The sequence below is a fragment of the Oncorhynchus mykiss genome, chromosome 21 (genome assembly GCF_057628025.1).
Source record: "Oncorhynchus mykiss isolate SJ-2025 chromosome 21, ASM5762802v1, whole genome shotgun sequence".
In the NCBI taxonomy this organism is placed as follows: domain Eukaryota; kingdom Metazoa; phylum Chordata; class Actinopteri; order Salmoniformes; family Salmonidae; genus Oncorhynchus; species Oncorhynchus mykiss.
In genome coordinates, this window is record NC_143042.1 from 39,211,408 (window position 1) to 39,225,731 (window position 14,324).

Consider the following 14,324-nt stretch of genomic DNA (forward strand, 5'->3'; position numbering starts at 1 on the left):
GTATTTTCTACGGTCTGTGTGTGTGTGTTTGTACTTTAGGCTCGGAAGCAGCAAGTGTCTCCTGGGGAAGGCTCTGTCGGCTCTGCGACTCGGCGCGGGATATGTAGTCTGCCACGGTCACTACAGACAAGAACCCAGAGAACAGTGATTTAAACAGGATATACTGTTTAATGACACATCCAGCACAACACAGTGACGAATGAGACTAAGGAAGGATACGGTAGACTAGATCAGACTACCCTTTTCCTCTAAGGTCTAGACTGACAACAGGGAGGGAGGTTTGGGACGTCTGACACACTGCTCACCCTCGGCTGGCTGTCTGTCACGGCTGGGGGATCCTCCCTCGGGGTGGTTGCCGCGGTTACGACGGCGGCGGCTCCTGTTGCGGCGCTGGGGTCGGCCCTCCTCATCTGATAAAGGAGAGAAAAAAAAAGAGGAAGTATGAGAGACGTAACTTTAACACTTCAACTTCAAACTAGTCACACAGCATAACTAACACTGGTACTCTCCAGACTTCCTACCCAGTCCGTTCTCGTTGGGTCCGACCTGGCTGTCTGACTCTGTGGCGGCGGCGTCCATCACGCTTGGCTCCTGGTCATTACGGCGACGGCGGGAGCGTCTCCTGCGGTCTACTCCTCCCACTCCCTCGCTGGTGTCCGTGTCGCCCTGCTCACTCTCACCCTCCAGCAGGGAGAACGGGTTGCTGTCCGGGTCCCTCAGCACTGGCCAGGAGAGAGGAGAGAAAGAAAGAGAGGCCTAGCATATCAAACTGTACCACCTTCCAGTCGTAATGAAGGAAAACTTGGCCATTAGGTTTGACCCGAAACATCCCAGTATCACCAAGGACCAATTTGATTCATTAGAGCACACCGGAACAAAACATTGTTACAGAACACTCAAAAGAGCATTTCTCATTGGACAAGGTCACAAAGTCCCTGCCAATTTCAGTTTGTTTCCCTCTATATTTGGTGCACAATGAATACAACCCTGTACCCCATTTGGACTATTAATAGGCCTGCTGTATTGCACCATTAATAAGCCTGCTGTATTGCACCTGAGCTGATAGAGTTGGTAGTCCTTGAGGCGGGTCCTCCGCGACCCCGTCCGGTGTTGGATCCACGGCCCCTGCCACCCCGACGGGAACCCCTCTCATCTCCGCCCACGCCTCGGGGCCGCTGGTCGCGCTCGTTGAGGTCCTCTGACTCAGAAGCGTTGGACTGCTCAGAGTTAGTACCTGGATAACAGAGTAAGGGGCAGCTAGAGACTAATCTTCAACTGACAATAGTATAGATTACGATAGTAAGTTAGCAGCTGTTTTGTCCTGACAGAGAAATGGAGTGAAATGAACAAATGGCGAGAGGGGGATGAAGGCAGGAATGATGGAATGTGGAGTGTTTTGTACAAAACTGTAGTTTTTAGTCCCAAGTGTGTGTGGTGTACCAGTTGTCTCAGCAGAAAACCCATGAGAGAGAATACCAAATAAATAGTCAGACCAGTTGGTGTTCACTGCAGCAAAGCACGTTACCAAATCGTCATGTCGACTGACGGAGTGTAGCCTGCAAACACCAAGTTCACACAGAACCAAACTATCCACTTGTAGTCAAAATAATAATTTGCCGTTTTAGATGGAAGCATGTGAGGATCGTTGGGTTGATTGTAAATGACTGTTTTATATCTTTACATTTTCTTAACATGAATAGATAGGCATCTCCTGACTGAAATGAAGTAGGTTGAAGGATGAAGGAGCATGGAGAAATCCTGAGTGATGGAGAACTACATCTTTGTGGAAGGGAGGGGGCAAGAGTTCAGGGTACAAGCAGACACTGTTAAAAAGGTATGTACACAGCTGTACACCGTCGCTGAGTAAACATTTGAAACGCCACTCAAAGTTTAGCCTCGTGTATGATAAATATGTTTGTATATTGAGATATTGGTCTTATCAGATGATAGAATGCAGTTAGAGCAGTAAGGGATCTTGGGAGTTGTAATCTCGTCTCACCATATCCAGAGTACTGGCTGTTGGAGGGCCTGCGTCCTCGTCCGCGGCCTCCGTAGGTGCGGGAGGTGTGGAGGTTGGTGGAGTTGCTGCTCTCGTCTGTGAGGTAGCCCTTCTCCCTGTCCCCGGGGCCGGTGCCTCCGACCCGACTAGGGGGGGCACGGTACCCCACCCCGATCTGACGGAGCTGCTCGTCAATCTGCAGCCGCTCCAGACGCAGCTGCTCCACTTCCTGTTAGAGACGGACATGTCAGGACATATATCATTAGGTATATTCCTATAGGGCAGAGAGACAGCGATACATGTCAGGACTTATATCATTAGGTATATTCCTATAGGGCAGAGAGACAGCGATACATGTCAGGACATATATCATTAGGTATATTCCTATAGGGCAGAGAGACAGCGATACATGTTAGGACATAGTGCCTATAAAAAGTCTACACCCCCTTAAACTTTCTAAATTTTGTTGCGTCATGAAGTGGGAATTAAATAGATTTAATCGTTATATCAGTCGCTAGGCTTCCATCCAATTTGGCAGATTTTCATGCGAATATTCTCAAATCTGCATAAAAACAAAGCACATTATCCCACCAGAGATATTTCCATCAGAGTTTTTGCGGATAAAAGGCTGTGCGTAATGACAGTGCACACAAATAACTTTTGCCATTCAATTCCCATGTACTGAATGAAAAATAAAAGTTAAATGGGTTTCCATCACCTTTTCAACTCTGCCGGTTGCATTGCCAATGTGCCAACTCTGGTCTTGGCAAATTAACTCTAGCCAATAGCTTGCAGAAGCAGTGCGGGTAGGCTAACTACATTGAGATTATGGAGAAGAGCGATATTATTTGCATTTGTCAAACAGCAGCCAAGCATCGATCATCATGTCACCAGAATAAGACCCTCGATATTTGTTGGAAAGGAGGATCAAGCTCATCAGGAATACAGTGTAGATGTTGTTAATGTTGTAAATGACTATTGTAGCTGGAAACAGCAGATTTAATAGAATATCTACATTAGGCCCATTATCAGCAACCATCACTTCTGTGTTCCAATGGCACGTTGTGTTAGCTAATCCAAGTTTATCATTTTAAAAGGCTAATTGATAATGGGCCTCGGTACGCCGATGTAGATATTCCATAAGAAAATCTCCAGTTTCCAGCTACAGTAGTCATTTACAACATTAATGTCTACACTGTATTTCGGATCAACTTGATCCATTGAAAAAAAAGCTTTTCCTTTAAAAACAAGGACATTTCTAAGTGACCCCAAACTTTTGAACGGTGTGAGTTATATATAAAAATCACACACACACACACCGTAAAATTCTTATGAGCACATAACCAACAATGCATTAAGAAATTTGCTAAATATTCTAAAAGGAAAAAGAGTAACAATAATGAGGATATATACAAGGGATACAGGTAGTCAATATGCAGGGAGACAGGTTAGTCAAGGTAATTAAGGTAATATGTAGGTAGGGGTAAAGTGGCTATGCATAGATAAGAGGGTAGCAGCAGTGTATGTGAAGAGTGTGAAGGAATGAGAATGTATGAGTGTGTGGCGTCAATATGTGTGTGTGTGTGTGTGTGTTGGAGTGTCAGTGCATTTTGTGCGAGTGTGTGATTAGAGTTCAGTGAGTGTTCATCGAGCCTGTGCAAGAGTGTCAGTGCAAAAAACAAGGGTCTCAAGGCAAATAGTCCAGGTTGCCATTTGATTAACTGTTCAGTAGTCTTATGGCTTGGGGGGGTATAAGCTGTTCAGGAGCCTTTTTGTCCCAGACGTGGCGGTCTGGAACCGCTTGCCGTGTGGAAACAGAGCAGTTCGACTTCAGTGGCTGGAGCCTGACTATTTTTAGGGCCTTCCTCTGACACCGCCTGGTATAGAGGTCCTGAATGACAGGAAACTCTGCCCAAGGGCAGTGTGGAGTGTAGCAGAGATGGCATCATCTGTAGATCTGTTGGGGTGGTATGCAAATTGGAGTACGTCCAGGATTTCTGGGATGCTGGTGTTGATGTGAGCCATGACCAGCCTTCCAAAGCATTTCACAGCTACAGATGTGAGCACTATGGTCAGTAGTCATTTAGGCAGGTTACCTTAGTGTTCTTGGGCACAGGGACAATGGTGGTCTGCTTGAAACAAGTAGGCATTACAGATGTTAAGGGAGAGGTGGAAAATGTCAGTTGGTCAGTGCATGCTCTGAGTAGGCATCCTGGTAATCAGTCTGGCCCTACAGCCTTGTGAATGTTAACCTGTTATAAAAAGCTCTTAAAGTGGTTGCTCCACTAAAAAAAGTTTTGCGATTATGCTGCGGTACTTAGAGGTCATTTGTGGTTTAGTACGGTACCCTGCATCACAACTTCATTGCTCCAGATCAGCGCAAGCAGGAGTTAGAGCACTGATTATGCTTTTGGGTCCCAAGGCGCAACTGTGTCTCTGTAGTACTGTAGCCTACTCCTGACAGGTCACTTTGTACAGCGCCTTAGTGGCGCGGCAGTCTAAGACACCGAATCGCAGTGCAAGCTGTGTTGCTACAGAAGCTGGTTCAATACCTGCGCTGGCCTCGACTGGGAGACCCATGAGATGACTACAGGTTTTTGGTTTCTCGCCCTCAAAAGCAACACAATTCTAAATAAAAGCTGGCTTTATTTACAAATTAGTAACAATGTCAAGAAATACCCCCCCTCAAGTTATTTGAAAAGTTATATTTTAAACACTGATTATAATTATTATTCATTTTGAATTATATAAAAGCCCCTTGGATATTCTCACAGATCTATTATTACCCCTGTTATTAGAAGGACAATATATATATATATAAAATATTGGTAATGGCACCCAAATGGCGCAAAAGGGGATTGCTTGGCAGATCTCCAGCCTTATCCACTGAAATAGCGGTGGGCGCTCGCAAGGTTCAAGGCATGGGGGCAGGGGATGGGCCGCAGAGCCACGCACAGAAGACAAACCTAGCCCATGAGGAAGGGGTGGGGGTAGACCCCCACTCCACCCCAATGGGTAGCACAGAGCAACACTTCCAGGGGCATTGCACTAATAATGGTGCTGACTAGGGAAACGTTCCTGCTGTTCTTAGTGCCAGTTTGCACGTTCAAACTAAAACAATGTAACTAATAATGGCGTGAAAAACACCCCGTAGATATTTATTCAGAGGGCAGATATGGTTAAATATTAAAATACATTAGACCTCTCACTAAAGGCATAAGACAAGTTTTTTTTTTAAATGACATGAAATGCACACATTTGTAAATCCCAAACTCTGAAAGTAAGTGGTTACAATAAAGAAAGCAAACAAAATGTAAACAAGCTGTGTTTTATTTACATTAGCGAGGGACAGCTGGTGGCATTTTGAAAACAGGTTTTCAAACACTTGTAGCCAGATTAGCAGGACACTACTCTTTATAGCCCGGCTACTGAAAGTCACCTTTCCAGTACTCTTCACCCCGGCCCATACTGCACCCATAACAGTTACCATTCGAGCTGTTTACCCCCCAAAAAAGGACATTGTGACCAAAGAGAACAGACATTGTTTTCATCAAGCCAGCTTCTTTCTATGGTGCTACCCGTTCCAGGGTTTGGATTTTCAAGAGGACTTGAAAATTAGCCGGAACTGAGATGATCACCAGAACTAAAAAAAATATATAAATAAAAAAAATAAAAAAGGTATTTTGGTTTAAAAGCATTTTCTATACAAAAAAACAAACATGTATATTGCCTATCAATGTGGAGGCATACTGTGTAATAAAATCAATTAAATAAAGGTTAAATAAAATAAAAAATGTGAATGTGTTTTTGCAGAGAATACAACCATGCCGACAACCATCCGTGGAGATCAGTGGACAAAGGGCTGGACAACACGCCGCACCGAGACAAGACAAAAGGTTGCCAAGAAAGCGGTTAGTTTGGCTAGATTCTTAAAATGTGTACACAGCATTAGTGTTGGAGTCAATTAATTCTTAATCGATCTACCGTTTCTATCATAGGCCACTGTAAATTGATGGGGGCTCAGGGGTGGTACCATTCTGCTCATCTGATGAAGGTGCACATGGATCAGATTCAAACTTTGAATATGAGATCAAGTCATTGAAGGCAGACCAGCAGAAAAAGAAACATTATCTGAGGGAAGAGATACGGGCGACAGCTAATGCATTGGTCCAGAGCGAGGCAGCATTGGTGGAGAATGACGCGTTGAAGAGGGCGAGGAACAAGAAAGTTACAATCCATGCCAGGCACACCTGTGAGCTCTGGAACTCCACCTCCGACAGGCAGAGTCAACATACCTGGCGGGTTCATCAGGTCATCCTGACATTTCCATTCCTCTTCTGACAACAGAACTTGACCAACTGCTCACTGGGCAGAGCAAGTGCCATCCGGACCATTATGCTGTTCTGCTATGTTTACTTGTCAGACTGCACAGTAGCCTGATAAGATATAAGCCACCTGCATTTGTTTAAATACTTTATTATCCAAATGTAAAAGCATATACTGTACAATACTGTATTTCTTCATCAGCATCTTTATAATAAAATGATAAAAATACTCATTCAAAATGCAGATGTTTATTAGTTATGAATCCATAAAATGACTATGGGAATAAATATCACAGAATGACAGAAATATTGGAACAAAGTTGTCTAATGAAGGTAAACTAATTTCAGTTTACTGGAAAATACTCTTTCAAACACACACACGGTCACGTTGTACAGTGCCATTATGGCTATTAGCAGGTAGCTGGACAATAGACTTGCCTAGGAGGGTAAGGGGGAGAATTCTATCGTCAAATGTATTTCTTAGTTAGGTTGGCTGTACTACAACTAGGCGTGATTGGATGAAACTGAAATTGCAACCACCAGAAAAGTTAAAACAAAAAAAGTATTATGCATCACATCTGACCGTGATTGGGAGTCCCAGAATTGCCAACTTGCCCAGCGTTTCTCTCCCTCTAAAAACATAAATGTTTTGGCCTTTACTCAGATTACAATCACTCACTTTCATTCTCCCTCCCAAACAAAATAACCTCCAAAGTATTGTTATATATTATCAAGTTGATGGCACAGTCCTATAGCCCAGCACCTACATAAAGCTGAGTGACTCACTCATTCATGGCTTTGGATCAAAATAAGTACCAACATTCTTTCTGATAGTCTTTAATAAATAAAATGTTTTGGTTATCCTGACCTGGACACCATGTACAGTATTATAATAGCCCCTTATGGGTTATAAGCAGGACAATATACCTTTACCAACACCTCTGTTTTGTTACTTTGTGGATGGGGCCTCCCGAGTGGCGCAGTGCAAAATGCGTTGCTACAGATGCAGGTTCGATACCCGTGCCGGCCACCACCGGGAGACCCATGAGGCGGCTTTTGGTTTTAATTTAGAATGTAATTATTGGCGGCGAGTCACGCCATATTTTCCAATATACTGTAGGCCTACCGTAGGTGACATGAGTCCCACTAGTGTTGAGTAATGTGCTGTTAAAAGTGGTGTACGTCTTATTTATTTAAAGAGCATATTGAAGTTCGAAGCAATAGGATTTGAAGCAATAGCCTACAACTATTTTAGCACAGTTTCACACTGCGCTGGGGCAAGCATGGGCACTGGTCTTGATAAATCAATGAGAGATTTTTATTTTCACTGAATCTCCATTTGGGTATTGGTTAGACAAAAATTATGGTGTAGAAATGTTATGCTCTTAGTGTAACCTTTATTTGACTAGGCAAGTCAGTTAACTTCTTTGATATAGGGGGCGCTCTTAATTTTTGGATAAAAAAATGTTCCCGTTTTAAGCGCGATATTTTGTCACGAAAAGATGCTCGACTATGCATATAATTGATAGCTTTAGAAAGAAAACACTGACGTTTCCAAATCTGCAAAGATATTGTCTGTGAGTGCCACAGAACTGATGCTACAGGCAAAACCAAGATGAAATTTCAAACAGGAAGTACCCCCAGATTTTGAAGGCGCTGTGTTTCAATGAGTCCTTATATGGCTGTGTATGGGTCACGAATGAGCTTAGACTTCGTCGTTTCCCCATAGTGTCGACAGCATTGTGACGTATTTGTAGGCCTATCATTGGAAGATGGACCATTTTACACTACATATACCAGGTGGCCGCTTGGTGTCCTCCGTCGCAGTTATTGCGTAATCTCCAGCTGCATGTATTTTTCTGTATGCTTCCGAGGAGAAACCCAACTGCCACAAATGATTTATCATCGAATAGACATGTGAAAACACCTTGAGGATTGATTCTAAACAACGTTTGCCATGTTTCTGTCGATATTATGGAGTTAATTTGGAAAAAAGTTTGGCGTTGTAGAGACTGAATTTTCTGGGTTTTTTCTTAGCCAAACGTGATGAACAAAACGGAGCGATTTCTCCTACACAAATAATATTTTTGGAAAAAATGAACATTTGCTATCTAACAGAGTCTCCTCATTGAAAACATCCGAAGTTCTTCAAAAGGTAAATTATTTTATTTGAATGCTTTTCTTGTTTTTGTGAACATTTTGCCTGCTGAATGCTAGGCTTAATGCTATGCTAGCTATCAATACTCTTACACAAATGCTTGTGTAGCTATGGTTGAAAAGCATATTTTGAAAATCTGAGATGAGTGTTGTTAACAAAAGGCTAAGCTTGTGAGTCAATATATATTTCTCTTTTCATTTGCGATTTCATGAATAGTTAAAGTTGCGTTATGGTAATGAGCTTGAGGCTATGATTACGCTCCCGGATACGGGTTTGCGCGACGCTAGAGGTTAAGAACAAATTCTTATTTACAAGGACAGCCTACTCCTTCCTCCTAGTTGGGGAATTGAACCCTGGTCTCCCGCGTGCCTGCACGACACAGCATTCTTTAGCTAAATAGCCCAGTACTGTAGCCTACTCCCTACGCTGCAACTTTTAAAGAACGAACCACTGTACATCGGCTACGGCGAGTGAGATCACACAGTCGTCCTGGACAGCTGGTGCTCTGATGCAAGGTTCAGTGTTGCTTGCCTTGAAGAAAGCATAGAAAGAATTATGCCCGTCTGGTAGGCTCACGTCACTGGACAGCTCGCAGCTGGGTTTCCCTTTGTAATCCGTATAAGTTTGCAAGCCCTGCACATATGATGAACGTCTCAGCCGGTGTAGCAGGATTCAATATTAGTCCCATAGACGCTTTGCCTGTGATGGTTCGTCTGAGACGTTTTACATTTTTTTGTAATTTAGCAGACGCTCTACTCCAGAGCGATTTAGTGTGCATAAATTTTTGTACTGTCAAGTATTGGTCCCCCATAGGAATCGAACCCACAACCCTGGTGTTGCAAATGCAATGTTCTACCAACTGAGCCACATGCGAGACATGCATATGTATGCAACAACGCATGATTGTTGTCTGTGAAACACAGCAAAGGCCTACACTTTTTGGCCTAAATGCAAAGTCTTATGTTTGGAGCAAATCCAACATGTCACTGAGTAAATACCTCCTTATTTTTCAGCACAGTGGTGGCTGCATCATTGTATGGGTATGCCTAATATCAGCAAAGACAGGATAGTTTCTCAGGAAGAAAATAAGCAGGATAAAGCTTCGAACAGGCAAGATTCTAGAGGAAAACCTGCTTCAGTTTGCTTTACACCAGACACTGGGATAGGAATTCACCTTTCAGCAGGACAATAACCTACAACAAAGCCAAATCTACACTGCAATTGCTTTCCAAAATAATGAACGTTCCTGAGTGGTTGAGTTACAGTTTTGACCTAAATCAGACTGAAAATCTATTTCAAGACATGAAAATGGCTTTCTAGCCATGATCCAACAACTTTACAGAGCTTGAAGAATTTCACCCAAAAATGAAAATGGGAAAATATCGCACAATACAGGTGTGCAAAGCTCAGACTAACTCAAGAAAACTCACGTCAAATCGCTGCTAACTGTTAACACATGCATTGCCTCAGGGGTGAATATTTATCTAATAAAGGTATATTAGTTTTATTTTTCATTAATCCTTTAACACATTTGGAATTGTATTCCACTTGACATTACAGAGTATTGTGAAGATCGTCGACAAAATTACAATGAAGTCCATTTCAACTCCACTTTGTAACAATAAAATGGCAATAAATCCAGGGGGTGGGGGTGTAGTCTTTCTATAGGCATTGTGTGTAAGATTCCTATAGGGCAGAGGCCAAGGTACATGTTAAGTTAAAAAGCATATGTGTAGCTAGAAGTGGAGTCGGAAGTTTACATACACTGAGGTTGGAATCATTAAAACTTTTTTTCAACCACTCCACAAATTTCTTGTTAACAAACTATAGTTTTGGCAAGTCGGTCAGGACATCTACTTTGTGCATGACAAGTTATTTTTCCAACAATTGTTTACAGACAAATAATTTATTTCAAACTTAGTGCCTCTTTTGCTTGACATCATGGGAAAATCTAAAGAAATCAGCCAAGACCTCAGAAAAAAAATTGGAGACCTCGACAAGTCTAGTTCATCCTTGGGAGCAATATCCAAACGGCTGAACGTACCACGTGCATCTGTACAAACAATAGCACGCAAGTATAAACACCATGGGACCACGCAGCCGTCATACCGCTCGTGAAGGAGACGAGTTCTGTCTTCTAGAGATGAACGTACTTTGGTGCGAAAAGTGCAAATCAATCCCAGAACAGCAAAGGACCTTGTGAAGATGCTGGTGGAAACAGGTACAAAAGTATCGATATTCACAGTAAAACGAGTCCTACATCGACAGCCTGAGAGGCCGCTCAGCAAGGAAGAAGCCACGCTCCAAAACTGCCATAAAAAAGCCAGACTACAGTTTGCAACTGCACATGGGGACAAAGATTGTACTTTTTGGAGAAATGTCCTCTGGTCTGATGAAACAAAAACAGAACAGTTTGGCCATAATGACCATCGTTATGTTTGGAGAAAATAGGGGGAGGCTTGCAAGCCGAAGAACACCATCCCAACTAGAGGTCGACCGAATCATCGGAATGGCGAATTAATTGGGGCCGATTTCAAGTTTTCATAACAATCGGAAATCGGTATTTTTGGACACCGATTTTTATTTATAAAAAAATATATATATATATTTAACTAGGCAAGTTAGTTAAGAACACTCTTGTTTTCAATGACGGCCTAGGAACGGTGGGTTAAACTGCCTTGTTCGGGGGCAGAACAACAGAGTTTCACCTTCTCAGCTCGGGGGATCCAATCTTGCAACCTTACAGTTAACTAGTCCAATGCAATAACGACCTGCCTCTCTCTCGTTGCACTCCACAAGGAGACTGCCTGTTACTTGAATGCAGTAAGCCAAAGTAAGTTGCTAGCTAGCATTAAACTTATCTTATAAAAAACAATCAATCATAATCACTAGTTAACTACACATGGTTGATGATATTACTTGATATTATCTAGCGTGTCCTGCGTTGCATATAATCTGACTGAGCATACAAGTATCTAAGTATCTGACTGAGCAGTGGTAGGCAGATGCAGGTGCGTAAACATTCATTCAAACAGCACTTGTCAGTTTTACCAGCAGCTCTTCGTTGTGCGTCAAGCATTGCGCTGTTTATTACTTCAAGCCTATCAACTCCCGAGATGAGGCTGGTGTAACCAAAGTGAAATGGCTAGCTAGTTAGCACGCACTAATAGCGTTTCAAACGTCACCCGCTCTGAGCCTTGGGGTGGTTGTTTCCCTTGCTCTGCATGGGTAACGCTGCTTCGATGGTGGCTGTTGTCATTGTGTTGCTGGTTCGAGCCCAGGGAGGAGCGAGGAGAGGGACGGAAGCTATACTGTTACACTGGCAATACTAAAGTGCCTATAAGAACATCTAATAGTCAAAGGTATATGAAATACAAATGGTAAAAGAGGGAAATAGTCCTATAATTCCTATAATAACTACAACCTAAAACTTCTTACCTGGGAATATTGAAGACTCATGTTAAAAGGAACCACCAGCTTTCATATGTTCTCATGTTCTGAGCAAGGAACTGAAACGTTAGCTTTCTTACATAGCACATATGGCACTTCTACTTTCTTCTCCAACACTTTGTTTTTGCATTATTTAAACCAAATTGAACATGTTTCATTATTTACTTGAGGCTAAATTTATTTTATTGATGTATTATATTAAGTTAAAATAAGTGTTCATTCAGTACTGTTGTAATTGTCATTTTTACAAATACATGTAAAAAATAAAATACAAATCTGCCGATTAATCGGTATTGGCATTTTTGGTCCTCCAATAATCAGTATCGGTGTTGAAAAATCATATTCGGTCGACCTCTAATCCCAACCGTGAAGCACGGGGGTGGCAGCATCATGTTGTGGGGGTGCTTTGCTGCAGGAGGGACTGGTGCACTTCACAAAATAGATGGCATCATGAGGGAGGAAAATTGTGGATATATTGAAGCAACATCAAGACATCAGTCAGAATATTAAAGCTTGGTCGCAAATGGGTCTTCTAAATGGACAATGACCCCAAACATACTTCCAAAGTTGTGGCTAAATGGCTTAAGGACAACAAAGTCAAGATATTGGAGTGGCCATCACAAAGCCCTGACCTCAATCCTATAGAAAATGTGTGGGCAGAACTGAAAAAGAGTGTGCGAGCAAGGTCAACACTCCTGACTCAGTTACACCAACTCTGTCAGGAGGAATGGGCCAAAATTCACCAAACTTATTGTGGGAAGCTTGTGGAAGGCTACCCGAAACATTTGACCCATGTTAAACAATTTAAAGGGAATGCTTCCAAATACTAATTGAGTGTATGTAAACTTCTGACCCACTGGAAATGAAATAAATAAAAGCTGAAATAAATCTCTACAATTTTTCTGACATTTCACATTCTTAAAATAAGTGGTGATCCTAACTGACCTAAAACAGGGAATTTTAACTCAGATTAATTGTCAGGAATTGTGAAAAATTGAGTTTAAATGTATTTGGCTAAGGTGTATGTAAACTTCCGACTTCGACTATGTGGACTGGCAAACATTTATATGATTTTATTATTTATTTAGCAACATAATGGGACCCACCCATACTTATGGGCCCTGCTCAAAAGTAGTACACTATAAAAAGGGAATAGGGTGCCATTTGGGATGCACTTTCAGTGGGGAAAACCCCATCACTGCAGAATTGACACAGCCTTAAGTCATGTGACTTTACCATGTGCAGCAGTTTGATGTGATTTCCCAGTGGTTTTGTGAAATAAGCCATGTAGGAGCCAAACACTAAGTTCTGCAGTGTGTACAAGGGGGGGGGTCAGTTTAGGCGTTTTAGGGATTGGGCTAAAGTACAGACAGCAGTTTACTGGGAACTTTTGGTTAGGTGAGGTGGTTGAGGGTGGAAGGGTTGGAGGGTGTCACTTCAGAATGCGACAGCTGTCGCCACTGAGCCTTGTGTGAGGTGGCTGACGATGGGTGAGGGGGTGCAAGGATGAGTAGAGGGTGCGTTATTTTTGGAGGCTAGGGTCCAGATATCCTGTAATCTACACCCCTACCCCTCGTCCCAACCCTGAGTAGGGGGCTATTTTTAAAAGCACAGGGTAAGGGCAAAATGGAGCCGCTCTCAGCAGCTTTCACATGAGGTAGGTGGAGGAGGGCGGGACAGGTGACCAATTTGGAATGATCTGACACAACCTTCTACACACTGCATCTACTCCCCTCTCCCCATACAGAAGTGGTGGTGTGTAGAATACACAGAAGAACACCAACCAGTGTAAGACAACGTCTTCCATGAATGTCCACTCAAGAGTAGCTAGACTAGAACTTGCCCTGGATTCAGGGTCAGATATTTTTTCCATTCCCTTTAACGGTTATGGTTAGGGAGGGGTTGGGTAATCTGATCCTAAATCTGTGGGTAATGGGAACTCCTACCATGCGTCTATATTCTGGCCATTGGCCCACAGTATGTATGTAAGCATGTATAAAAAAAATACACAGGCATATAGGGTCAATATATATCTTAACGTGTCGTAACAGAGAGGGGTCCAATGTTTAATTGACATGAGCAGAGGTCAGGCCTGAGAGCAGCAGTGATCTCTCCCCTCTGTGTGTGTGTGTGTGTGTGCGTCTCACCTGTAGGTAGGCCACATGGTACTCCAGTAGGGCCTGGGCGTTGCTGATGTTCTCTTTAGTTCCCACAAAGACAAAGGGGACCATGCCCTGGAGAGAAGGACAGTGTAAGAGAGTGGACTGGTAGACCGTTACGCTTCATTATACATTTGGAGGCGGACGAGTCCTGATGTTTAGTCATGGACATTTGGACACATTTGTGCATTTACACAAGGGCCAAATACCTGGTGTCTTTAAATTGATGTAGA

General features: G+C 42.8%; 1 protein-coding gene across 7 annotated transcripts in view; it reads right to left on the bottom strand.

The window, feature by feature from the left end:
* LOC110500856 (FMR1 autosomal homolog 1) overlaps positions 1 to 14,324 on the bottom strand; it is a 28,600-nt gene that overhangs the window by 2,626 nt on the left and 11,650 nt on the right. For 4 of the 7 annotated variants that reach the window (XM_036957944.2, XM_036957946.2, XM_036957945.2 and 1 more), the window contains exons 11-16: positions 14,080 to 14,166; positions 2,000 to 2,228; positions 1,055 to 1,234; positions 522 to 722; positions 306 to 410; positions 35 to 120 (exon numbers count right to left, since the gene is read on the bottom strand). In XM_036957944.2, the coding sequence (XP_036813839.2) occupies positions 35 to 120; positions 306 to 410; positions 522 to 722; positions 1,055 to 1,234; positions 2,000 to 2,228; positions 14,080 to 14,166 (888 nt within the window). Of the gene's footprint in view, positions 1 to 34; positions 121 to 305; positions 411 to 521; positions 723 to 1,054; positions 1,235 to 1,999; positions 2,229 to 9,955; positions 10,169 to 14,079; positions 14,167 to 14,324 lie in introns of those variants that run through there. The other 3 variants (XM_090214623.1, XM_090214624.1, XM_090214622.1) reach the window with 1 other exon arrangement.